A 27104-nucleotide genomic window follows, 5' to 3' on the forward strand; every position below is an offset into this window, starting at 1 on the left:
TTTCAAGATGGCGACATTCTTAGCAGTTCCGCTAAAACAAACATATGAAGTTGATGTTGTAAAGCCATTCCGAAGCTTTATTCAGAACACTTTTAGCTCAGCAAACCCAGATGATTACAACACAGCGATCAGTGAATTCAGCAAACTGAGAAACTTGACAATAACAAAATCAGTTGACAAACACGAATCGGCGCTGGAAGTTTTGTACAGGTAAAAATAGTGGGTGGGGCATAATTTGTTTACATTTTGAAGTAGTGACATTCGATGTCAAATGATACATTTTCGTCATTTGCAAATTTTTGTTTTCCGTTTTATAAATCTGCTACATTGAACATTTTTATATGTTGTATTTTACTGAATGTTTTGAAGAAGTAGATTATTTCCTGCTATTAAACATTTCCCAATATTCATTTGAGTATGAGTCATAGTTAAGGTACATTCAGCATTCAGTATATCCAGAACATCATTCATTAACGTAGCAAACGTTCAGTGATTCCAAGTTATCTCACTCTTAATATTTTTTCTTATCTTCGCATATTGATTCTAGTAATTTCTACTTATGTTATTTTCGTAAGTGAGACCTAACTTCCTAAGACCTCTAGGTAGGAAGGACGCACTCCAATACATGTCTTTAGAGCTAGCCATTAAATGAGGCTGTTAAAAGTGTTATGTAACTGACACTTCAGTTCTCCTTGTTAGTATTTTGGGACTGTCCCTAGAAACTTCCTTAATCAGGTTAAATGACCACTGATTTCCTTTCTACCCTAATATCTTCTTACATAGGCATGACCTGTTTACAACTGACAATGTTAATGTGATAGAAATACTTTTTGTCCAATCTTTGGATTGAATCATAAGCCTCAAACCCCATACACTGTCAACTAACCCTCCTCTCAATTTGAAGTTCATTCTGGTTCAGTTAACCCAGTTACCCTGAAATGACTTATAGAGGCTATTTTAATGAAGTAATGCATTTCTAAAGTCATCAAAATCCTTTTCATACTCATTTACTATTGAAAAAAAATGTCAAGGCAAATGATTTATGACACTGAATGCATTACAGTGTTTTTCTCTCATTTTTGTGAAAGAGGCCGGGGTCTTTTGACGCTTGAAAATAAGTTGGATTTTTAAAACATTCAAGAAATGAAAGAGCTAGAAATGAGGCTTCTATCAATGGTTACTGTTAATGCTCAGATACATGGTCTAGTCCTTAGAGGTATTTGGGTGCATTTTTTGTCAGTTATTTACCTTTATTTGTTTTAAGTCCTTTTCAATCTACCGGGTAATGCAATTTTCTTTTCAAAACCCATAGTTGTATAACATATAATCATTTCCCATTAGAATAATCCAAAAGAGGGCGACATAAGTTGCACTGTTAAGATACTCCAGCCAATTACATACAACCACCTTATTTTAACCTTTGCTGAGATTCAGAGAATGTTCTTATGTATATATTGTAATATTATTTTTTTAAATACACAATATCTTCAATGTTTATTTAGTATTGTAATGATTAAATTTATGTACATTGATGCTTCAAATCTGTATTAATGATTAACCTGTGGTCATATATGAAATTTTTTTTGATTTTTAAAATCAGTTAAATCAAAACAATCAACAAAATCCTGGTTTGACAATGAATGTCACAAAGCTAAGAAAACAACTAGAAAGTTCCTACGCGCTTTTAGACTTAATAAAAGCCAAATTAGTCTCGTAGAATATACCAATAAGAAAAAAGCTTATAAGCTACTATGTAGGCGAAAACGATATCAGTATGAGAGGAATTACACCAAGAAATTGCAGCAGAATATTAATAACTCTAAATTGTTTTGGGGTGAAATTAAGAAATTATCTAACAATTGCTATGTTGACAGTTCTAATATTTCCTTAGATATATGGTATGAACATTTCAAACAGTTATTTTCTTCTACCGACTCGAGCAGCAACGCAGAACCGATGGGAGAACGCCAACCAGATGACAGTGTTGACGATATTACAGACTCTATTTTTAATTCCCCTATTACTGACATTGAAATAATAGAAAGTGTGAAACATCTTAAGGCTGATAAGGCAGTTGGTGGAAATTTGAAGCCAAGACATTTAATATATGGTATTAAACCGCTGCTTCTATTTATTGTTAATCTTTTTAATAGAATATTCACTACGGGTACATTCCCAACAGCATGGACAGAAACAATTATTATTCCTGTTAAGGGAGATAAGTACAATACTAATAACTTTCGAGGTATTGCACTCATTGATGTGTTGAGTAAAATATATATATCAATTTTAACTGCACGTCTGACATTTTATGTTGATATGTACAGTAAATTATGTGAGTCACAAGCAGGGTTTAGAACCAATTATAGTACAATTGACAATGCATTTACTATGTTATCTTTAATAAGTAAACAACTATATGTCCGAAAGAAACCTTTGTATGTCGCCTTTATTGATTTTCAAAAGGCATTTGATTCAGTTATTAGACAAAAATTGTATGATGTTATTAGCCAGAATGGTGTAAAGGGAAATTTGTACAATGCTATTAATGCTATATATTCTTCTGTTAAAGCTTATGTTAAAACGGATGAAGGATGTTCAGATGTATTCACATGCCCTGTTGGTCTACGTCAGGGTTGCAGTCTTAGTCCTGTTTTATTCTGTATGTTCATAAATGAGTTATCTGTATTTATGTCTAATAATGATGTCAGAGGTATTCAACTTTTTCCAGATTATACAGAGATATTCTTATTGATGTTTGCTGATGACATAGCTCTACTGTCGGATACGATAAGTGGGTTACAAAAGCAAATGAATTTACTGCATAAATATTGTCTAGAAATGAAGCTAACTGTTAATATTGATAAATCAAAAGTTGTTGTTTTTAAAGATGGTGGTAGAATCGCCAGAAGTGAGAAATGGGTGTACAATAGCAGATGTATAGAAGTTGTAAATGGTTTTACGTATGTTGGTGTTTATTTTACAAGTAGATTGTCAATGTATAAAATGTCAGAATCTGTTGCCCTTAAGGCAAGACGTGTACTAAATCATATCTATGTTTCTCTGCAGAATTTGTGTTATGTGCCTTACTCGATGTACTATAAAATATTTGATACTAAAATAAGACCTATTCTATTATATGGATCAGAGCTGTGGGGACTAAAACATATGCAATGTATTGAATCTGTACATGTTACTGCTTGTAAAAGATATTTAAAAGTCCCACCCAGTGCTTGCAATGATGCTATATTAGCTGATCTTGGGAGATTTCCTATGTTTATTATGTCTGCCAAAAGATGTTTGAAATATTGGATTAGAATCCTGAATTTAAATAATGACAGATATGTTAGGAAATGCTATAATATGCTTTTGTATTATGATAACTTGGGCATTGAATCATGGGTGACACATGTTAGAAAACATTTGTATATAAATGGTTTTGGATATATATGGGAATGCCAATCTGTTGCAAATGAGAAAGTTTTCTTGCATCAATATGTTCAAAGGCTAAAAGACCAATATATGCAAAATTGGAGAGAAAGGATATTCTCGAATAGCAAGTTATTTCATTTTGCAAATTACAAAGATACCTTTGAAGTTGCATTATATGTACATGTTATTGATATTGTAAAGGTCAGAATCTGCTATGCAAGATTTAGAAGTTCTTGTCACAATCTTATGATTGAAAAGGGGAGGCATTATGATATAGATAGAGACTATAGATATTGTCCATATTGTGAATGTATTGTCGAGGATGAATTTCATTTCCTTCTTGTGTGCCCCCTTTATTCTAAATTACGTGTTAAATACATATCTAGCATGTATCATGAGTTTCCAACATTGCAAAGATTTTATAATTTGATGTCAAGTAGAAATGAGCTAATTATAAGAAATACTGCTATGTTTGTATACCATGCTTTTAAACTACGAAATAATTATTTCCATGATTATTATGTATAGGCATATATTTATGTCATTGTGCATAGTGTATTAATCATGAATTGAATGTTATATCAGCATATGAGATTGATAAAACTTCTTGCCATTTTACGCATAGTATATCAATATTACCTTCATATGTGTTGAATTATAAGAAATGATGCACATTGTTAAATATGTCTATGTACTTACACTGATATGTTTGTAAAATAGAACCAATCTATAATATCTATATTACGTTATGAATAATGAATATTGAATTGCATAATTTTCATGACCTGTCATACCTGTTGTATTGATTTATATATATATGTATATGTAAATGATTGGGCCGGAGGCCATATATCATAATAAAATTATATATATATATATGAAGTATTTAAATTGTCCACTATTAAAATCATTTAAAGGTTATATGCCACATAGTACTTCATATTACTACAAAGGTGAATAGGCTGTCATTTTATCCTTATTAAGAATGGTAACTTCTGTTCATGTCTGGTTAATTTTTTTTGTGCAGGTTGTAATTTCATTATGCTTCCCACACTTGAAGTCACTAATAAACGCTTTGGTTGCACTTATAATTTACAATGAAAGCTCTGATGGTTTGAATTGTAAACAGGTCCCCTTTTCAGACCCATACTAGGAAGCGAAAAACACTGCATTGTTATATTTACTTTATACTGTATTTGCTATATTTTTGACATGGTCTTCTTATTAAAACAATTTGAAAATTTTTGGGATAGAAACATCAATATACCTTTATTATACAGGTATTATGACCAGCTGACTGCCATTGAAAACAAACTTCCTGTATCAGAAAACCAGGTACAAACTTACAATAATATTAACATAAAAATTAATTACTTTGTCTGGTAATGCATGTTTCATTGATTTTATACAATACTGTAAATATTAACCAGTAATTAACGCATCAGCATTCAAGTATTACCACCAGACATCTTTATCATTATCTGTGTCTGTTTTGTTTTTCATTATTGATTGGAGTTATCTTGCATACATTGATACTCAACTTTTTATTTACATTTCAGATTAGAATACAGTTTAAGTGGAGGGATGCGTTTGACAAGGACTCTTTCTTTGCTGGCAAAAATACGTTGTGTGAGTAGTATTAATACATTACCAGTTTCATCCCAGTCTTTAGCTTATAAAAATAATGTCTAGAAAAAGAGTTTTTAATCTCATATAAGTATTTTTTAAGTACAAACTGAAAGTAAATGTACAAAATACTAAAAAGAAGGACATGTACCTTGGTCGGTAAAGTTCACGTGCCTTGAAAAAGGTAATTTTAGCAATTGAGGATGAACAGGACTACAAAATGTTGGTTGCGAGAGAACTTCAAACATCAGGGTTTTATTTATTTATTGTCAAAACTGAAATTGGAAATTTTATTTTCATTTCTGAGGAAAAGTATGTGTTTAAGCATTGGGAATGAGGCTGAACACATTTGGTTAAAAAACATGGTGATTTGAAATATTTGTGTAAATAACATTTATGTAACTACTTTTCATGCATTTTCTTGAGGACAAAAAAATGGATACTTTTCTCAGCAAAGATTTCTCACTAAAAATGTTGTGATTCATTTTAGCAATTGCCTCCGGGGCCTATGAGAAGGTGTGTGTGCTGTTTAACATCGCGGCACTCATGTCCCAGATTGGGGAGGTCCAGAACCATGAAAGTGATGAAGGGCTGAAAACATCGGCCAAATACTTCCAGGTATGTTATGTTGACAAGACTGAAAACATCGGCCAGGTTCTTCCAGGTGAGACATGGTGAAAGGTTGGAAACATCAGTTCTTCCAGGTATGAAATGAGGACATGTTAAATCGGACAGAATGATTTTAGTTCAAGGCTTGGTTTTTCCCTTTCAAAAATCTGGATTATAAACATATCAGAATGATGTCAAGACATATAAGGAGTTTAAGTTTGTGTTACTAATAAAGTTAAGATTGTCAAATTTCTGTTTTAATAGCTTATACTTGTCTATTTTATTATTTTTTTTATTTGTTATTATTGTCTCGATTGTTGTGCCAATCAATCTCGATTCTGTTTCCTGTGTAGAATCCAGTTTTTGTTGGGGGTTTTAGGGGCCATTAGAAAGTACCCCTGCTGGGGATCAAACCTACAACTTCCTGGGTGAAAGGCGTATACCTTTACCACTTTCCCTCTATTTCTGTTTTAAATGATTTACTTCTTTAATGACCAGTGTATGTATATGATATATACTTTTGGTAAACAGACACTGTCATTTAATTCCAGCAAGCGGCAGGTATATTTGGTCAGCTGAAGGACTCGTCCCTGTCCATCTGTACCCAGGATCCCACCCCAGACTTCGCCCCCGACACGCTAAATGCCCTCGCTGCCCTCATGTTGGCCCAGGGACAGGAGGCCATATACAGGAAGGCCGTAATGGGTGAGTGAATGCGGAGGAGAGTGGGGGTATACAGGGCTTCCTTTAAAGGACGTTTGGAGGTATATTACTCCCTAAAAAGGTGCAAAAGATTCCAAAATTGAGTCCTTGGAAGTACAAAAACTTTGGAGAAAAAAGAGAAGGCTTGTAAGTTCAGAATATCAAAAGTTGGGACTCAATGTTACTTTGTGGCCGCACTTCCTATAAGTCTTGAAGTAAAATGATTTCTGTAAATACAATTTTGTGAAGTTCACAAGTTACACAAATGTATAGTAACAACTTAATTCATATTTAAAGTATCTTTAAGTTGGACAATAGTGGAACGTGCTTGGAGTTCAGCATAAACTTCCATACTTCAGTTAAAATGTAGAGGTTGTGGAGTTTGCTGTCAGAATGTTATGAAAGTCTAAATAGTTTAATTGTAGAGAAGTTAAATAAACTTTTAAGACATTGTTTATTGTATAGCACAAGGATGACTTTTACTGATGTAGATTATGACCACCAAAGTTAATGGCCAGTTGTGAAATGGCAATGGTTATTTGGTTATCTTAACCTAGGCCTAGCATGCTAATGCCATGAAAGTCAGAAACTCATAACCTTTCTTGAATTCACAGCATGTTCTAGTCTTATCCCTTGAATGCTAGCTATCATCATTTTTTTCTTCAATATTACAGGCATGAAGGAGGCAATGGTGGTAAAGATAGCGTTCCAAGCTCAGGAACTGTATGCTGATGCCATGAAACTCATGCAGCTCCCTTCACTGAAAGAACTCTGGCCAAGGGTATGTTTGGTGTATTCACTGTGTAGCAACCCCAGTCAAAAATGCCAACAAAATCAGCGTTTTTCAATGGTTAACTCTCTCCGAGAAACCTTTCACAATCTTTCATCAAACTCAAACAACAAGTCAATTGTAGTGTAATTTTATTTTTCACATTTGTTTTGTCACCCATTATGATTGCATGTTGGCAGGCGGTGCTAAAAAATATCAAGCTACACTCAAATAGCTCCTTTATTGGGTCAAAATAGTAGGAATCAAAAAACTTTGACAAAAGTTGAAGTATAGATATCACAAGATTATTAAATACATGATCTATGTTATTATGGCTTCGTCAAATTCTAACAACACATTACTACTTTCTGAAGGACTGGTTGCCGGTTGTTGCTACAAAGCAAGCAGCCTTCCATGCGATGGCTGAGTTCTACCAGGGAGTGGTGGCTCAGAAGGCTAAAAGTTACGGTGAACAGATTTCCAGGCTTAGGGTAACGAAATTCCATATCTTAGATACAAATTAATTTAAAAGTGTTGTGTATATTTTGGAGAGTAAAATGTTGTACCTGTAATAAACTAGAAAACTGAAACTAGTCTGTACAATTAAAGAGTATTGTGTCTATTTACTTTTCAATATTGTCCATCATTCAGCAACCCAACCATAAGTTTATAAAGGATGTAATATTACAACATGACATGGAGTGAAACATGTTGTAAACAATGAATCATATCATTTATGATACAACGGTTAGGATATGATTTGTTGGTTTCATGGTATAGGAGGAGCAGCAGCTTTGTCCCTTGCATTGGAGAATATTGTATTTATTACTGTGCCAAATTAAGTAAAAATAGTCCATCAGAAAGGCCTTTGGATTATTGAGATTTTTTTTACTACAGCATGCAAAGGAACTGATGGCAGCAGCTGTCACACGAGGGGGGATGAACTTCAATTTCAAGAACGAGCAGGCCAAGATACAACGTGAACTAGACGCTGCCCAGAAAGACAATGATTTTATCTACCACGACATCATTCCTGATGTTAAGACATTACCTGGGCTAGGAAGGGCTGCTGTTTCTAAACCTTTGCCAGTGCCATCAAAGTTCTCCTCTAGCTTTGTTGGTGGGTATTTCAGGGGGTAATTTTGTGATTTGAATATAATTGGTGTTGTCAATTTTAGTAGGTGTCATTACATAAAATATAAATTAAATTGTTATCACAAAAAAAATTATATCAAAATTTTGCCACTAGACTACACTCTTACATTTGTAGAATAAATTAGAGCTTTGATTTGTTTTAAAGTCTAGATTAAGATATATAAAAGAATAAATAGTCAAAACATGTTGATTTTTTTAACTTACACAAGTATAAAATACATAGGGCCCCATTTTCTCGAAACTTCAGTTCCCTATAACAGGATCAAGCTCAATCATTTGCATAATATTAACTTCTTTTAGTCTTTAAATATTAAATTTTATTATTGTGTATGATAATATAAAAAACTTTTCTTTATTTCTCAAAATTAAATTTAAATATATAATTTAGCTATTTGAAATAGGATACTTAAGTTTGTTAGACTTAAAAAGTTATCAAGAAATTTGGACTATTACTCAGTTATGTTCTAAACTTTGATTATAAATTCAAACAACATACCCCTACATTTGCAGACCTGTTTGAAAAGATTGTGCCCATTCCTGTGTATGATGCCGTGAATGTGTTTGAGGGTCGCAGGTCCCAGGTCACCAGCATGGAGATTGGCAGGCTACAGGAACAGACCAATCTTATGAACAGGTAACAGTTTTGTTGTTGATGTAGTCAGGGCTTATCAGCAAATATTTACACCTCAACTTCCATTCCTTAAAGAACTGCCTTTCGGCAATTTCGGTTATTATATGATAAACGCAACATATTCGGATATGTTCAGATCGCGAATCATCACATAATAATATTCATGAAAATTGTTGATCTTTTTATTTTTTGTATTGTGTCAGAAGTTTCCTAAAAAAATAAATCAACATTTAAGTAAGTGTTGATTTATGATATGTTAAATGTATAGTTGTCATTAGTGTTTCAATTTTACGTTTAAAAGTGATTTCAAGTGGTTGATCTTTCCCACGCGTTATTGTGATGTCATTTGATAAACTGTTACCGGGTTAAGGCAGGTTGTTCTATTTACAGAAGGGGTGAGAAAGGATTACTCTAAGGTTTTCTTAAATTAAATAAAACAATTTTTAACAATTCTTGAATGTAATAATAAACTATTGGTGTAAATATAAGTAATGAGTTGCAAGATTGGTGTCATTATCATGGATATGAACGCAATTGGGCTGGTCAAAGTACGCACTTTACACACTTTGACCACCCCAACTGCATTTATACCCTAATAATGACATCAATGGCCTTTTCATTCTGGGAAATTGTAATGCCCTTCTGAGTCTTGTACTAATGGGACAGTCAGTGTAAAAGTCATGGTCATGGTCATACTCTAATTTCAGTTAATGGCATATCATATTCAGCTACAGTTTTTGGTGTGTATCTTCTGATTATTTTGGAGCCAAAATACAGTCCACTATTCAATCCCAAACCATTACTATTCCAAAATGCAGACATGTGAATTCTAACGGTGTTAGGACATAAACATGGCTTTGGGGACAATCCTATTGCTCAACTGATTTCCTAATGAAATCTGCATTGTTATGTACAGAAGGGCCATAAACTTGACAAACTGTGGCAGCTACATTCATGTTGTCACAAAATGCTGCATGGTTATCAAGTTAAGTGAAAAATTGAATTGATGTGACACTGAAGTAAGTTAAATGGACTGATTTTCAAGTATGGAATTGGCCAAATGATATCAATCAATGATGAGTCTTTCATAAATGCAAGTACATTTTCCGAATATGCTGTTTGCAGAAAGACTCATGATACATGCATATTTGTTTCAGTGTCCTGACCTCTCTCAACCTGCCCGCGGCCCTGGAGGATGCGGGAGGGGACAAGGTGCCCCAGTCGGTCCTGGACAAGGCCCAGCAGATCCGAGACATGGGAGGTATGCAGTACTTGGAGAGACTCATGTCTGATCTGCCAGAGCTACTGACTAGGAACAGGGAAATACTGGACGAGGTATGGGACATTTCTTTAAGAAAAAAAAACGAGGTAATTTAATAGTCTTGCTGTTATCAGTGTTTACGCTGTTTTGCGATATCTCTAACCCTTGCGATATAAAAAAGATACCAACACAAAACCTTGAACACATATGTAGCATGGCCCATGACTCTGTCCACAATCATTGTTAAGTGTACCAGGTTCGATTCTTGTTATTTAATACAGTAGAAGTAATTAACAGTTTGGGGATCAAAGGAATTTTTTTGTAAACCATAAGACTGCCAAACAAGATATGAGGACTGCTGGATTGATAATAATTGTATGCCATGTGACTGCCTGACATTATCCGAGGTTTGTTGTAATGAAAGTCATTGTACATATAGTCATCAGAATCAACAAGCATGAATTTTGACACTAGTACTTGGCATCATTTTCTTTCAGAATGGCTTACAAGCTTGTGCTTATTTTGACCAATATACAAGACTATGCTTATTCTGTGTCTAAAGAAAGTTATTGCAAACATCATTATTTTCTTTCCATAGAAATAAATTCATGTGACTGATTGATACCTCACTCCTGATAAGTTATGTTTTATTTGTCAGAGTTTGTCCATAACCTTGCTTTTGTTGTCATGGTTTCAAATATCTCCGTAATGTGATATGAACATGTATTTACTTCATAATGACTTTTTTCCAGTGTATCAGAATGCTGGATGAGGAGGAGAAATCTGACAAACAATTAAAGGATCAGTTCAAAGAGAGATGGACACGCACACCAAGTGCCCAGCTTACAAAACCAATGAGAGAAGAGAGTGGGAAGTACAAGAACATCCTTGATACAGCCATCAATGCTGACAAGATTGTACAGGACAAGTACGGGAACCACAGAAATGCCATAGCCCTACTGTCTAAACCTACAGTAAGCTGTGTTTTATACATGAACTGGGTGGGTTTTGATGTATAATTTTGGTACTTGCCAATGAACCCAAACTTATAGTCTGGTAAGAAAAGTGCAACAATTGTTGTCAAAGAATTCAGATTAAATGAAAACTTTAAGAAAAACTTGATTGAAACAATTTCATGAAACTCTACTCAGAATGTTATTAGCAATTAGGTCTGACCAATAGACCACTAAAATAAGCCTTCACCCATGACACTTTTTATCTGGACTTGTTTCATGGACATAAATCTAGAAAGTCCCATATTTCAGCACAGGATAGAAATGCTCTGCCAAACTTTGGCAATGGAAGTACAACTAGCATCACTGCAGCCAAGAAGCAGCAGAAAATATTGTGTATCAAATAATCTACCCATAACTTCCATTCCCTTATTTATTCCAGCAGGAAATAGAGAATTCTGTGCCAAATCGTGAGGGCCAGCCTCAAAAATAGTCTTGTAGTAATTGATCTCTGGAAAAATCATCATCGTCTAAATATCTTTTGTTTTAAGCATTATAATCTGACATATTTATGACAGCCTATTTTATTTTCGTCTGACACATTTATGACAGCCCATTTGTATTTTAGCACGAAATAGAGAAAGCCTTGCCCAGTGGAGGGGGTGGAAGTTCGGCCAGCAATCCAGCTGCAAAGGAGCTCAGGAAAATGATGGAGGAGGTTGAGTCCATAAAAGCTGAGAGGGAAGTCATTGAGAGTGAACTACGAGAAGCCAAGTTTGACATGGGTGAGTCCAACTTTGTAGAAATGTGATATGTTATGCAACTTAAAGGGAATGAGAAGGTTACAGACAATCAAGATTCCTCTAGAGTGAGGTCAGGAAACCCAAGTTTCACAGTGGAGGGTCCATTTAGAATTATTAGCTTTACTACTTTGAAGAATAAGGAGAGCTCTATTACTCTCCCTGGCGTTGGTCTGGTTTTCGGTTTAGGGCAAGTTGGTGTTTTTCTTTTAACTACAATACCCTTCTTTCAATTCACTTAATACTTCACACAGTTGTTCAGGACCATCACTTAATTAGAAAACATACACCATATCATCCTTTATACAGTAAAACTGCGATCGCTCGAGGTCGCCAGGGACCGAACCAAAACCTCGAGGGAACCGATGTTTCGAACGACCCGATTTTCAATTTTCCAGTTTGATATGAAATATCTTTCAGTGTATTTTAAGTTTGAAGTCGTCAAACAGATTGTTTATCAAGACACCGATTATGTGTTGCGTTGTGGAAATCGCTAATATGTTCAAGGTTTGTCTTTAACTAAATGTAAAACGCAAAAGAAAAAACAATAAATGAATAAATAGAAATGTCTATTTTAACAAAAAAGCACATTTTCGTAACAAGCAACATTTGTATCACCGTACATATTGTGGCATTAGTCAGTTTTAAGTTTCGCAAAATCAAGGATTGTTGATTGGCGCATCTTGTGACAAGATGTCGGTTTTGCGAAACTGTTCAATCCGATGTTGAATTGATATGGTAGTGTTTTATTCATATTTTTATTACTCATTTAAATTTCTCACAATTAACTTCTTATCAGTAACTTCTCATAATTATCATCTCAAATGCCCATATCAACTAATATCGGTCATGCGTTAACAATGAAAAACGGTTTTTCACACCTTATCAAATTGCCTTTCAACTGTCATTGCAATTTTTACAACTTGCGAAAATTTTAACACCTAGCAAATGTTTGTTTATTTTGGAACACGCGTTCGGGAAAAAGTGAAATTATGTCCTCGAGGGAGCCATAAGGTTTTGTGCACGATTTGTGTACTTGGGACCGAGGATATTGCTCGACTGCTCAACATAATTAGGTTTCGAGGCAGCGTGGGTATATTTTATATGAAAATAGAAGGAAAAAAGTTCGGGACCAAGCTCCGACCTCGAGGGAACGCCGGTTCTCGAGCGACCGCTTGTTCGAGGGAACGCAGTTTCACTGTACAAATAATTGTATAATGGTCCATTGTGTTTTGTTAAAGTTAGGATTTTCACTGATAACTTCTTTACTCTTCATGTGATTTTAGTCATACTTCACACAAATGTCATTATTCAATTAGGCTACAAAATCCATGTTATCGCCTACTGGGTAATAAAAATTTGGGCCCTTGATCGACTTGAAGTTAAAATTTTGTTAAAGTTTAAGGCAACTTTGGATTTTAACACAGATCTCAACTACCGATCATTTAATGTACTTCCTAGCGTTAACAGTTGTTCATGGCCATAACACATTTAGGTTACTTAACAGTTAACTACATATTAAACTTAATACAAATTATGGCCTATGATGACTCAATATTTTTAGCTTGACTATTCGAAGAATAAGGAAAGCTATACTACTCACCCTGGCGTCGGCGTCGGTGCCACCCCTTGGTTAAGGTTTTGCATGTAACCACATTTATGTTAATATCTCTGACAGCAAATACATCATGTATTGCATTGAAATCTTATCTTAACAGTGATCCATGCATGTTTCGCCAAAACTTTTCAATACTTACACTGAAAAGCGGCCGAAAAGTCGAGTGCGCTGTCTCTGTGACAGCTCTTGTTTTTACTTTATTTATTCGATTGGTTTGAAAGGCACATATTGCATTAACATTCCTTTTAAGTTTCTAAAACAAAGCAACATAAAGTCCAGCGTGGTGTCCTACAACACCTCTTGCTCTTAAAAAATGTTCTGTTACACTAACTGAATAAGAAGTCCTGTAACATAATGTGTATGAGGTGTTGGCATGTCAAATGGGTATATCAACTCAAGGAAGCATCAATAATAGTTTTACTTATAAATTTAGCATTCATTTTAAGCTGGTAAAACTTGAAAGTTGTTGCTGAAGGAACCAAAGATGCTGGCTTCAATATTAAAGCTATGTTCTGCATGTTTTTGATTATTTACTATGTTTATCTTATGTTGCAGCCGGCAAGTTTATGGCAGCTCTATCAGCTGATGGTCTGGTAAATGAGGAGGCCCTGTCATCAGAAGAGTTAGATCGAGTATATGGGCCTCTCAGGCAACAGGTGGTCGACTCATGCCAGAGACAGGAAATGCTCATGGCGAGGATACAGGTAACGCTGACAGGAATAGCATTATGATTAGGGGAATTTTTAACACATTTGTTGTAATGTTTCAGAATATGAACTTTTGCATTAAAAAGTTATTAAAATTAAATTAAGTCAAGCCTCTCATTATCTGTTAGTGTCAGACAGATCTTTAAGTGTAGAGCATCCAGAAATTCACTGTGATCTGAAAACTATTCTGACACTTGAATCATTGCATTGTTAGTCTGACAGTTAAATATATTTCCTTCACGGTTCTCATGCATCTTTTAGCTCTGTCTGAATTCTGTGTCTTCTTGTTACAGAACACAAACACCCAGTTTACCCAGTCTAACGCATCAAACCAGTCTGCGGCTCAAAGAGAAGCCATGTTGAAAGACCTAGCAGCTGGATATGATGGCTTTATGGGGCTGAAGGGTAACCTAGAGGAAGGAACAAAGGTAAGGTGGAGGTTTTTAGTGTGAAATGGGTGGTAAGACCCATTACCTGATAGGGAAGTGTTTTGATGCCGATATGGAACTCAAGAGAAACATGGAGGAGGGAATAAATATATGACCGAGGATTTAAATGTTTACTAATCAATTTAATAAGTCCATAGTACATAAGAATCATTGCAGCTTTACAGCACATAAGATGGATTGTAAAGCGTAAAGGTAGCGTAACTTATCTCTGGATATTTGGCTAACTTTGTTGTTTTTTGGCAATAATAAGTTTTTTAAGTTGACAGTATATTTTGAAGTTGACAGTATATTTTGAAGTTGACAGTATATTTTGAAGTTGACAGTATTTAAAAAAAAATGTGAATAACTTCAAGATGGTAGCTTTGAACTTCGGGGCCAATGCATTTTGTGGTGTGCAAAACCCAGTGAATACCACAAATATAGAAGGATATTGTTAGAGATATTACATTTTAACATACAACCCCAGGAAGACAAAATAAAGACATTTTATAGTGTTGGGTTTTAATGGTGTGTGTGTTTGAAAGTACCTTCTTTGGATTTGTAGTTTAAATGGAATAATAGCCCTGAACATTATTAAATGCCTATGGCTCAAATTCATAATGATATGTCACCTCAGCTAGTGAAGTTGCTGCTTCTGTTTCAATTGATATCTGGAAATAGCAATTCACTTAAAATATTTGCATTACTTTTTTCTTTTTTTTTAACAGTTTTACAACGACCTGACCCCACTACTGCTGAAGCTGCAGAACAAGATTGGAGACTTCTGTTTTGCACGGAAGACGGAGAAGGAGGAATTGATGTCCGACCTTCAGAAGACGATTGCCCGTCAACCGTCTGGTCCACCGCCTGCTGCACCAACGTACCAGCAACCTGCGTCCAGTAAGTGCCCTGGTGGTGTTTTAGGTTTGGTGTGTTGTATATAGTTTATGAATTATTTTCATACTCTCCTTATAATCATTGTAGAATCATTAGGAAATTTAATGAATAACTGTATTTACTTCCATTAACTTTTTACATTATTTCCTCATTTTTCATATATAACTTATTATAAAGTAATTATGAAATGAATATTTTGTTCACAACCGATGTTCACATTACTGTAATTTGTACAAAGTAAAAATTGATTGCTAGTTATAAAGTGATCACAATCAATAAACAATAAGATGATAAAAGTTATATACCTTGTATTCTATTTTCGTTTGTTCAAATATTAAGCTCCGTTTTCTATATAATCATTGGTTGGTTTTGTAACACATGTGTACACCTTAACTATTGTGCTTTTGGATTGGCTTTAGAATACACATTGTTTTGTTTGATTACTTGTCGCACTGTAGACCTCAATATATAAATTCAGTAAGACAGGGCTCATTACACTGTATTTTCATGTAGTTTACTCATCTTTAATCTTAGCCTGCGTTCAACACATTCTAAGTGTTAATGCTCATGTCTCTAGCACTCGGATCCCTGGACGGATCTGTTTTAATCATTTAGAAAGCTTCTGATGAAAGCAATTGCAAAGTTTCATTTAGTATTTCATTGGTTTTATTAAGTATTGTTTTACAGTGGTCAACGTGTGTTAGCTGGCTAGTATAGAGATGTTCACATCAACACTGAAATGAACACTTTTGGTTGTTTTGCCAAACTAAACAACTTTATGCTGATTTAATAGTTTAGTAAAACAAAAATACTCTTTTCATAGGAAGACTTTTTCAATAGCTTTCTTACACCTTGCCTTTTTGAAGCACAAATGGTGTAGGTTTGCACATGGGGTCGGTTTCACAACAAAGGTGTAGGAATATTTATCTTAACCTATATCTCCTTATGATAGAAAATGAGGAATAATGTTCTCATTTCAAACAAGATTCAAGTATTTTTGTGATAATGGGGCCAGATTCCAGGGAAGTTCAATTGAGACCCAGTTTGTGAAGCCAGCTCATCTTGTTGAACTATTTCCCTTTTGTTGTTTGTGTTATTATGTGGAAGTGTTGTTTACAGCGAGACAGGAGCCACCCGCTCGACCACCACCACCAACTTTCTCATCCGCTCCGTCACAACCACCACAATCTAGTGTGCCATCTTATCCCGGTAAGTGACGATCTTTCTTTGCATCTTTGTTCATTCGGGGATGGTCTAGTTTCCTAACACCAACTTAACAAGACAGGATATGACTCCAAACCACTTCCAGTTTACCACCACCAGTTTATCATCCTCTCTGTTACAACCACCAACAACTTGTGTGCCAGATGATATTCATATCCAGGTAAGTTATGGATTTCTGTTTTAAACATAAGATGATAAAAATATTTTATTGCTCTCACACTGACATTGCAAGATGGGATTTCACTGATTGACCACCTCAGACAAACATCTCATACGCTCCGTCTCAACAACATATGGTCTGTGTGCCTTCTCCATTCAGGTAAGCAGGTAAAAAAGGTTTTGTTTATAAACTTGTGAGCTGAAACGATGATGTAGCTTGCATCACTTATATTGAGTGATTAGAACCCCTGCCTGACCACAACAAGATTTCTTAACCTTCCACAAAGCTCTAGTAAGCACCATCTCAATCACAACCTCCAACAGCAAGTTTACCTTCTTTGTATCCAGGTGGGTCTGAGACTAGTTTGTTGATTGTATGGTAATTGACCAGTCACCAAGGCAATTATTATATTAATTTGCTGGCAGCGGAGTTCCACCTAATCCATTAGATAATGCAGTCCATAGCACGCTGTTGTCAATTTAAAAGTAATTATGATCCTTTAATTGATTCGATTGGACCATTTGATTAACAACTGGCGACTGGTCAAATGAAAACAGCAGCAGACATTGGGTTTGACAGGCACCGCAACTTATTCGAAGCCTCATCCATATTGCACTTAAGGTGTTCAACGCACAAATAAGCCATCACACTAACAGTTCCATTTAGTTCCATTAACATTCATGTTCAGTTTCAATGCCTGGTGATGTTTTTGGTTGCAATGGAAAGGTAACTGCTTGCTGATTACTAATATGAAAAACAAATTATGGAAAAAAGTATATTATACCGTAAGTTTATACTGTTCATTCCTTTCATGCTTTTCGGTGAAAGTGGAGTATTATCAGTTCTAACTAACTAGGGGGTGAAAATATTGACATTAAGAACTACTTTTAAAATCAATTGAAGTTACTTCCCTTTGATCAAAACTGACAAACCTCACCCTTTGAACCAGTAATTTTACTAAATTATGTTAAAAAATGATTTAATCTTAAAAAAAAGATTGCATATGTTTGATTAAAGATTTCTTAAATTAAAACAACTAACTTTTTTATGGAAATGGGGATCCGATGTTTTAAACAGTTTTTTGAAGCTGAATGCTTGAGCATTTGCTTTTTGTACGAAACATTAGCCGAAACAACAAATGTTCAAACGTAAATTCACTGTTATATTATCTGTTTAATAACTTTACAAATTGTCTGACTTCAATATGGGATTACCAGGCATCCAAAAATCCCATATTTGACATTTTGTAGATACCATACACATGATAGATGCAGGTTTTATGAGGTCTCCTGAGAATACTTCTGTAAATGTTAATTGTGATGTAGTGTAGATGTCTTTTTTTATCATTTGACATAGCATTTAGTTGGCAGAAAAAGTTACTGTTTTTAACCCAATTAGTTTATATATTTACGTAACATACATAATGAAACTTTGATACTGTGTCAGACACATGCTCGTCACACAATGTTTAAATGACATGATAGCAGATTTCTTGCTGTTTAACTACATTCCTGTGTAATTGTTGTCGAACCCTCTTCCATTTCCCAGTACAAACATTTTCTTCCCTTGGAATAATTCCATGCTTTAATTCCACATATCTTCATTATTTATGACTTAAGCCACATAATCCCCAGGAGAAAAACATATATATTCATATAGCAGACATGTCTTTTAAGTTTATTTCTTATTCTTCACCAGACCTTCCTTAATACCATTTATAGTTTATGACTTGGTCTCCAGCCAATCCTGATAAATAAATTGCTAGATTTTAAAATTTGTGTTTAATTGTTGATTTAAGTTGTTCAAGCTTTAATCTAAGTGTTGTAAACGTTTTGTGAAATTTAAATTAATTTTACACTTAGAACATTTTCTAGCAAGAAAATGTTCTATTTCCAAGAAAAAACGACTTTTCATGTGGACTATTCAGTATTTCTGGCAAAACATTATACAGTAATAATTTCTTGTTAAATGCAAAACACCTACTGATATCTTGTGATTGGTTCTATTTTTCCATTGTCGGATTACCCTGGTACTGCTTCATTGAGTACTGTGGACATTTGCTAGGAAAACCTTGTAGTCATGAATAATTAATGAGGCAGTTTCATTGGTGCAGAATGGGACCTCATTGGAATCTCGGCCAATGAAATCATATAGTGTTCTTTTCCATATTAAGTAAAAAGACAATCTCTATGACATCAAAGTTGATCTGATAAGTTGATGAGTATTAAACTTTGTGATGTGATTTCATTGGAAGATAACTTTCTTCCCTACCCCATCAATATTCATGAAAACAAGATAATTATTGATAGTCCATTTTCCCACGGTACTAATGTTAAGTACCAGGGTTGCTGATAATGCATATTTCAGGTATATATTTATTATTTATAACATGGACTATTCCATATTTCAGGCATATTTCTATTATTTATGACTAGGATTGTTCCATATTACAGCCATATATCCATTATTTATTACATGGACTTATCCATTTTCAGGTGCTCCATCAGCCCCCAGTAGCAGCTCTCAACCAAATGCACAGAACTATGGTATGCAACAAAACATTTTTACATTCATAATTTGTGTTCAGTAAATTCTATGTAAAAAATATAGATTAAACACCAAAGTTTGTAAAGCCATATATGGGGACACTCCTGCTTTATATGGACCTGTTTTGGTGCTAGTATACATTCATGAACACATCTTATCTGACAAAACTATTTTACACATTTTACTAAATTAATTTTAATTTGTGTAAAGTAGGTCACATGGGATTGGACTTATGAAATTTATTTGACACTGCAAACTGAAGTAGTATTAGTTACAGGCACACCTATAATCATGGCACACCTATAATCATAGTTGAACCAATGCCTGAGGCTTGGACCACACTGTATACTGAGTGACAGTTACTATGGTGTAACTTGATGCAATATTTCTTAATTAAAATTACCATAGCTTTCTAATATGTGTGAATAAATGTTATAAATGACAAGTTGTTCAAATAATTGGCGTTCGAGGTATCAGAAATCAGAAATAGGAAGCTGTTATTAATTGTATCCTTGTAACATGATCCAGAAAAAAATATGTTACACTTTTTGCATTATTTCTGCCGCTAGTATTGTTACTGCCTTGTATTTTTAAAAAATCATTATTCTGAGTTTTATTATTTTATATAAGGGTTTATTGCCAGGGATGTTAAAATTCAGGATTTATTTTGACCGCTTTTTTTTGTTTTTTGCTGGACATTTGCTTTAAAGGAAGAAAGAATTACCTTGAAATGAATATACATTGCTTTGTAAACAATTTCAAACAGGTTGCTGTCAAGGTCACTTAAAGGGGCATTCTAGCAGTTTTACTGTTTTGACAACTTTTTTTTATTTTTTGTCTTCGAATGCAGACAAAAAATTATTTTTTGGGGCGAAACAGTAAATCTGTGAGAGTGCAGCTTTTACTACATTTTTTTTTCCTGAAACTAGATTTTCATGATGGGGATTTTACATCTGTTATCATGATCCATGAAAACATTGCAGGCAGTTTAGTTCATGAAAGAATATTGAGTTTGCCAAGTATAGCTGCAATATAAAGAGATTAGTTTGAGCTATTTGCTGCATCTTTTTTTCTTGTAAAATGTAAAAGAAATATCAATAAATGAATATTTTTGCAAAATTGCCATATTGCAAAGCAAAGTGAAAAGAAGGAATCTTTTCAGAGATTCCATTGTTGGATCGATATGGTAGTGTTTATTCATATTTTTATTACTCATTTACATTTCTCACAATTAAAAAATAGTGTATACTATTAAAAATACTGTAACTGTGGACAAATTAAAAGTACTGTAGACTAATTAAAAATACTGTGGACTAATTAAAAATCTGTCATCTACAGATCTCTAGCCTTAAGGTTAAGGTTACAATATAAGAATCAAACCTCAGAAATCCTGCATTATTTCATATCATTACAAACTTTGTATCCGGACTAATATTCCGTTTTGCTTAGATTTTGAAACAACTCGTTCAGCTTTTTGAGAGCCTTTAAAGTGCAAGGTCACACTAAAAGGTCACCCAAAAGCTGCATGAACACAATTACAGTCCTAACATACACATAGCATTTATGTTGAAGGATCATTATTGTAGCTCAACATTTTGTTATGTTTTTTGTGTTGTTGTATTTTACCCAAAAAAATTAGGTATGGTTCCAGGCCTTGGATGTTGGTATTATCATACTAGAATTTAGAACATTGGCCCATTGGCTGTAACTGATAAAAGATGTACAGAGATTAACATGAAACTTGGTACCCATGTGTTAATGACAATATAGACTTACAGTCATTTTGCAGAAACACGTCCAAATTCTGACAAGTGTTTCTTGGCATCAATATTTTTAACAAGCTCTTCTATTTAAAATCCAGGATTTTATCTGAGTGCTGGCTTTGTGAACATTGTGGCTTCTGGGCTTGTGGGCTTGCTGGCTTGTGGGCTCTTGTTTATTTCCACAACTGCTGCAACTGCCATAATTTTTATATATATATATATATGACGTAATTCTTCTGAATGACAGGCAAATAACTAAAAAAGGCTAGCATACATTCTAGGCATCCACTAAGAGTGATCAAATGATTTCAATCTTGTTCAATGACATACGATCATTATGTGTATAAAAATGGTGGTTTCAGACTCTGCTACCACTTCCTCATCTAGACATGGTTTGTTTCTATTTTAGTCACAAGCAATTTTTGTTTTCCTTCCTTGCATATTTATACATTCAAATTCTGTACATTATTGACATTTTCTATTTGTAGGCATTTTCTTGTCCGTGTATTATTATTATCTTATAAATTACATTTATCCAGCAGTTTCATTTCAAATAATTCTAATGGTGTGTAAAACATGCAAGGGTATTCACGTTTTTATCTGTTTCTTATCATCAATTGACTCACTGTCTACATAACAATACATCACGCTCGACCTGTGGTCTCATGATACAACCCAACAGATCAACTGTCTTTCATTATATTTCCTATTTGATAGTTAATTTGTTTATTATCCAATGATGGTTATGCATACTATACATAAGTATCGGCTAACCCGTTCCCTCATTATCCAATGATAGTTGCACGTATTATATGTACATATATGCACTTCAGTATTTTTACACAACAACCAGTTTAAAACACTTAATCTATATATCAGATGTATACGTATCTTATCCCCTTAAGGAAGTACTTGAAAATGAGAGATTGTACAATAAATAAGCAAAATTGCTATAACTTTTAATTGAAAGTTAAATCATTGGTCTCGTGTGATTCATGATATCAGATACATAAGATAGTATTAAGTATCCATGGTTATTTTATTAAGGCTTAGGTAAGCTGGAACATTAATGACTGTCATAACTCACTATTAACCATGCAGAAGCTATAATAAGGTTCAAATTTCATTCTGCATGATTACTGATGGTAGTTATACAGAAAGTAATGGTGTAATGGGTATAGATATTTGTGTTTTCATGTACAGTCATATTTCAGTTTCTAGACCCTCCCACCTACGCATGCTACTATATTTATGGTTATCTCCCTTGGACCGAATGAAAATTACTTGTACAGTCTAATCTTCAGTCAGTGTACAAGTAGTCCAGGGCTGAGGTTAAATAAAAATATGCCTCCCCTTGTAAAATTTTGGCCAAATTCTTAAGAAAAAAACAACACAACATGGATGTAACAAGTACCTTTAGTAGAGTGTAAGTTTTATTTATCCATAAAAATTCTAGTCTCATCTTCTCTATCCAATTAACCCCAGATTCAGGTCAGTGATTGGGCAAACTGGTGTACAATGTTAACCATACCTACCATATCATGTTTGTGTATATATGTTAACATATATATGTGCTATGGGTAACACACTAATAACTCTGCCATTATTCCCAGGTGGAGGCCAGGGCTGGGGCCAGCCGGCGTACAGTTACAGTCAGACGATGCCTCCCATGCCATCCGGCTACAGCTCCTATAACCCGTACATGGGCGGATACCCTCAACACCAAGGTGAATAGTAGTCATATCTCTACATTTGAATGAATATTTTAAAAAAGTCTCGTAGAATTTGGATTTTTAAACTGGGATCAAAAATCATTGTCAAGAGATGATATTTAAGAACCATCATAATTAAAGCGAGGTTAATAAGCATGTTAGGGGATTCCTCAGGGGATTCTACGGCTCATGATATTGTCAATGAGCACCATAGGTTTGAAGTTAAAAACTGTTGTTCGCAATTGTTGTTAAAAAATTATGCATATGTTTTAAGTTAAAGTTTGGTGAGAAATTGCAAGCTGAAGTTTGTTCAAATTTTGTAGTGCATTCAAATTATTTTAAAACAATGTTTTATTTTGCAGCTTACCCCCCAGCACCAGGAAACCAGCCCCCATATCCTACACAGGGAGGTCCCCCACCCTCTCAACAGGGCTACCCTGCCCCTCCATACCCCAACCAGGGATATCCCTATCCCACCGCCCCCGGTTACCCCCAGCAACCACCACAGTGGCGATGAGCGCTATAGGGCGTGGGTTTCTGTGATAAGGATTGACAGTGTATAGTCAGGCAGTGTTTTTCATCCTGTGATTTTGTGTGTGCAAATCTCTTTGAAAAAGATAAAAGCTGTATCAGCAACTCTTTGATTTAGTGATTTTCTACAATATTTCAATTTGCTCGGCTAAAGATATCAGGATTGTTTCCATCCTTGAATTTTTTGTTCCCTGTAAGTTATAAATGAAATCAACTAAACAAAATCTACAGAAAATTCAATAATTATTCATGATACACAAGTTTTAGAACAAACCTAGTATGAATGGTAATGCATTACTTACAAGAACAAAGTGTGTGTTTGTTTTCTTAACCATAATATACATGAACTTTTCACTTACTACAATTACCTGATCCATTATCAGTCAATCATGATCAAGTGTTTTATCATCATCTTTGTTGGTTGCGCCATTTTATGCATGTTTGGTTTGACCTGTAGTTCTTCAACTTCATGTATGAAAACAGTACCTTGATTTGGAACATACCCTCACAATGTCTTACATATAAGAATGGAAATTATGTATTTAAATAGTTATTGACGCGTTCATGTTAGTTTAAGTGCAATGATATGTCTTGGTAGTCATCAGTAATTTAAGTTTTGAACAGTGATTGAGGGCTGTATATAGAGTTAAACCCATCTGGCGCTGAGTCATTAAACTGCAAAATTGTTTTTTTTACTTATTTATTATACAAACTCTCAACAGTTATAACCAGAGGCAAACTGGTTGAAATTGTACAACGTATATTGCTTTTAAGACTGTAAATTTCTTTCATGCGGCTTTCATAATTATATACTTTGTATGCGAAAAAATAGCAGAGACTTGCTATATGAAACATATAATTTATGAAATATATTCTCATAAAATCATGCATAATGAAAATCCGCGATGATGTTATGGTACTTGAAATGTTTGAATGAACACCGTCCATGCTGTGTTGTTAGTTTATTTTCTATCTATGACCTATTATACATGAAATAATGGGCTGATTGTTCAGAACTTTATTAAAGTTAACAAGCTTCATTGTTGTTAACTTTCAAAGGTGTACTTTAAATGATGTGCTCATATTTTAGTTGAACAAGGACAGCTGAATCAGTTGTTGATAACCTGTAGTACAGATTTGAAAGTTAACAACGAGGACATTAACAACATTGTTGACTTTAACAATGTTTCGAGCATTTCACCTGTAGTATGGTATTGTTTGTAATTATGTCATCGGCTATTGGTGAGTTAACAGTTTGACCTCATGGGGATCTGAACAAGTATTTGAATAACTGTCCCTTAAGTCTTGGTTGTTTACCCCAAAGTTGTAGTATGTCCCAAAACTTGTGTTGAGAATTTGATGTTAAGTTAAATTTAGCTATGTGAAATACACTGTCACTGTAAAACTCTTCATTGAAATTGTTGCCTTTTATCTTATCTATACAAAAATTGAATTTTCATTTATAATTTGATAAAATTTAGGTATAATTTTGTACTGGTTTCCTCTTTTTCTTACAATTTTGCAAGATGATATCCCAGTATATAGAGAAGAGCGGAGTAAAAAAAAAGTAGAATATCTAGTGTTTAAATTAGACTTCTTAAAATACACAATAAAAAGACACATTCAGAAATGATAATGCAATGTTGTAGGTTCTTGAGCAACAGGAACTATTTATTTTCTTGCATCTTCCCCTTGAGAGTCAAGAGCCGAATTCATGACGGAATTCATGTGGATATCTTACATTCTGTTTAAAGAATGCTGTTTATGATAACTAAGTGCATAGAGGGATGTAAAGTATTTGTATTGAACCAAATACATTGTTGTTTGTTAAATGTTTGTTAAATGATGTAATCAGTGCATGCGCTGTACACTGCACTTCTTTGTTTTGCACGTTTACGTGTGACGGTTTGTGAGTTATTTAATATCATTAATCAAACTGTCATCTTGAAGGTTATTAAGCGTTTCTTGCATTTAGAGTGCATTAGTTAGACCAGACAAAAAACATAGTTCTTTAACTATTCATATCAAATTTATTTTTGTTGATCCCATTTTAGGAAAATTAAAGATTAATTGTGTTTGATTTAAATATATGTATGGAAAAACATCATGGTCACTTAAGAAATGTAATATTAACAAATACCTTGCTGTCCAGTTTGTTCATATTCCTTATAATAAATATTAAGCTATTCCTAATTGTTACTTAAATGTATTTTTTCTTTGTTTTATTTCTCATTTATGCATTCAAGTGAAACAATTGAAAATGTGTTTGTTATTATACGACTGATGAATGATTATGTAGTCATATGTAACCAATGATTATTTTGTATTGTGAAAGTCTTTTAATTGTTAAATAAAGTGCACATATTCTTTAGGTATCTTTTTGCAATATAATTGTCTGAAATGAAAAATTGTATTGACTTATACTATCACAACCCATGAATTAAAGCCAATCGCCTTTTCACGGCTTAGATCAATAGGATGATACCTGATACCTGGTATATAGCTCTGTAAAACAGTTATTTTCATACAATAGAATACATGTAATGAAAAAATTGTTTTTTGAAAATAGGAAAATTGTGCTTGGATTGGTGGCTGGGGTCTTTTCACCACTTTAGTTGATACCTGGTATATAGCAAATGTCAAACAGTTATTTCCATACATAATCGTTCTTGAAAATAGAAAACTGGGCTGGAGTTGTTGGTGATGCAGTACTTATCAGTGCTGTCAATGGTCAGCCACGGTCAAACCTCATTGTTTTTTTAGCTTATAGAATCACTCTCCGAGTCCATTTCCTGGGTAGTAACCAGTTCTGGTGTCCATTTCAAGAGGCAGTGAAAAAATACCCCTGGTGAGGATTGAACCCTCAACCTCTTGGGTAGGGGCGGACACCTATACCACAAGCCGACTCTCACCCTACATCGTTAATTTAATATTTTACTGTGTATGTTTTAGACGACAATCATATCATATGCGTAGGTAAGGAACATTACATACAGAGATTCAAAATTGAGGATACTTGATCAATGTGTAGGCAAGGAACATAACATACAGAGATTCAAAGTTGAGGATACTTGATCAATGTTTAGGCAAGGAACATAACATACAGAGATTCAAAATTGAGGATACTTGATCAATGTGTAGGCAAGGAGCATTACATACAGAGATTCAAAGTTGAGGATACTTGATCAATGTGTAGGCAAGGAACATTACATACAGAGATTCAAAATAATTGAGGATACTTGATCAATGTGTAGGCAAGGAACATTACATACAGAGATTCAAAGTTGAGGATACTTGATCAATATGTACGCAAGGAACATAACATACAGAGATTCAAAATTGAGGATACTTGATCAATGTGTAGGCAAGGAACATTACATACAGAGATTCAAAATTGAGGATACTTGATCAATGTGTAGGCAAGGAACATTACATACAGAGATTCAAAGTTGAGGATACTTGATCAATGTGTAGGCAAGGAACATAACATACAGAGATTCAAAATTGAGGATACTTGATCAATGTGTAGGCAAGGAACATAACATACAGAGATTCAAAGTTGAGGATACTTGATCAATG

General features: G+C 34.2%; 1 protein-coding gene across 5 annotated transcripts; it reads left to right on the forward strand.

Moving 5' to 3' along the window:
• On the forward strand, window positions 1-25896 carry LOC128234224 (programmed cell death 6-interacting protein-like). 5 transcript variants are annotated; one of them, XR_008260905.1, is made up of 21 exons: window positions 1-210; window positions 4713-4767; window positions 4992-5061; window positions 5549-5676; window positions 6219-6372; window positions 7044-7150; window positions 7513-7629; window positions 8036-8258; window positions 8804-8927; window positions 10082-10259; window positions 10938-11159; window positions 11767-11923; window positions 14112-14260; window positions 14557-14691; window positions 15420-15591; window positions 16708-16797; window positions 19468-19518; window positions 21645-21674; window positions 22896-23009; window positions 23357-23945; window positions 23983-25896. XR_008260905.1 is itself a non-coding variant. In XM_052948316.1 (20 exons), the coding sequence occupies exons 1-20, from the start codon at window positions 8-10 to the stop codon at window positions 23509-23511; spliced, it is 2634 nt and encodes an 877-aa protein (XP_052804276.1). In that variant the 5' UTR covers window positions 1-7; the 3' UTR covers window positions 23512-25896. The 5 variants fall into 5 exon arrangements, 4 of the variants coding, with proteins under 4 accessions (XP_052804276.1, XP_052804277.1, XP_052804278.1 ...); XM_052948316.1 differs by having other exon boundaries at window positions 23357-25896; XM_052948317.1 differs by lacking the exon at window positions 21645-21674 and having other exon boundaries at window positions 23357-25896.
• The last annotated feature ends 1208 nt before the right edge of the window (window positions 25897-27104 follow it).

This window comes from Mya arenaria, chromosome 5 (assembly GCF_026914265.1).
Source record: "Mya arenaria isolate MELC-2E11 chromosome 5, ASM2691426v1".
Lineage (NCBI taxonomy): Eukaryota > Metazoa > Mollusca > Bivalvia > Myida > Myidae > Mya > Mya arenaria.

Bases quoted from the DNA above. Each gene is read 5' to 3' on its own strand.
- LOC128234224 (XM_052948316.1), top strand. From the start codon at position 8: ATGGCGACATTCTTAGCAGTTCCGCTAAAACAAACATATGAAGTTGAT. The intron at 4,768-4,991 runs GTACAAACTTAC...TTTACATTTCAG, and splicing joins TTCCTGTATCAGAAAACCAG to ATTAGAATACAGTTTAAGTG. The intron at 6,373-7,043 runs GTGAGTGAATGC...TCAATATTACAG, and splicing joins ATACAGGAAGGCCGTAATGG to GCATGAAGGAGGCAATGGTG.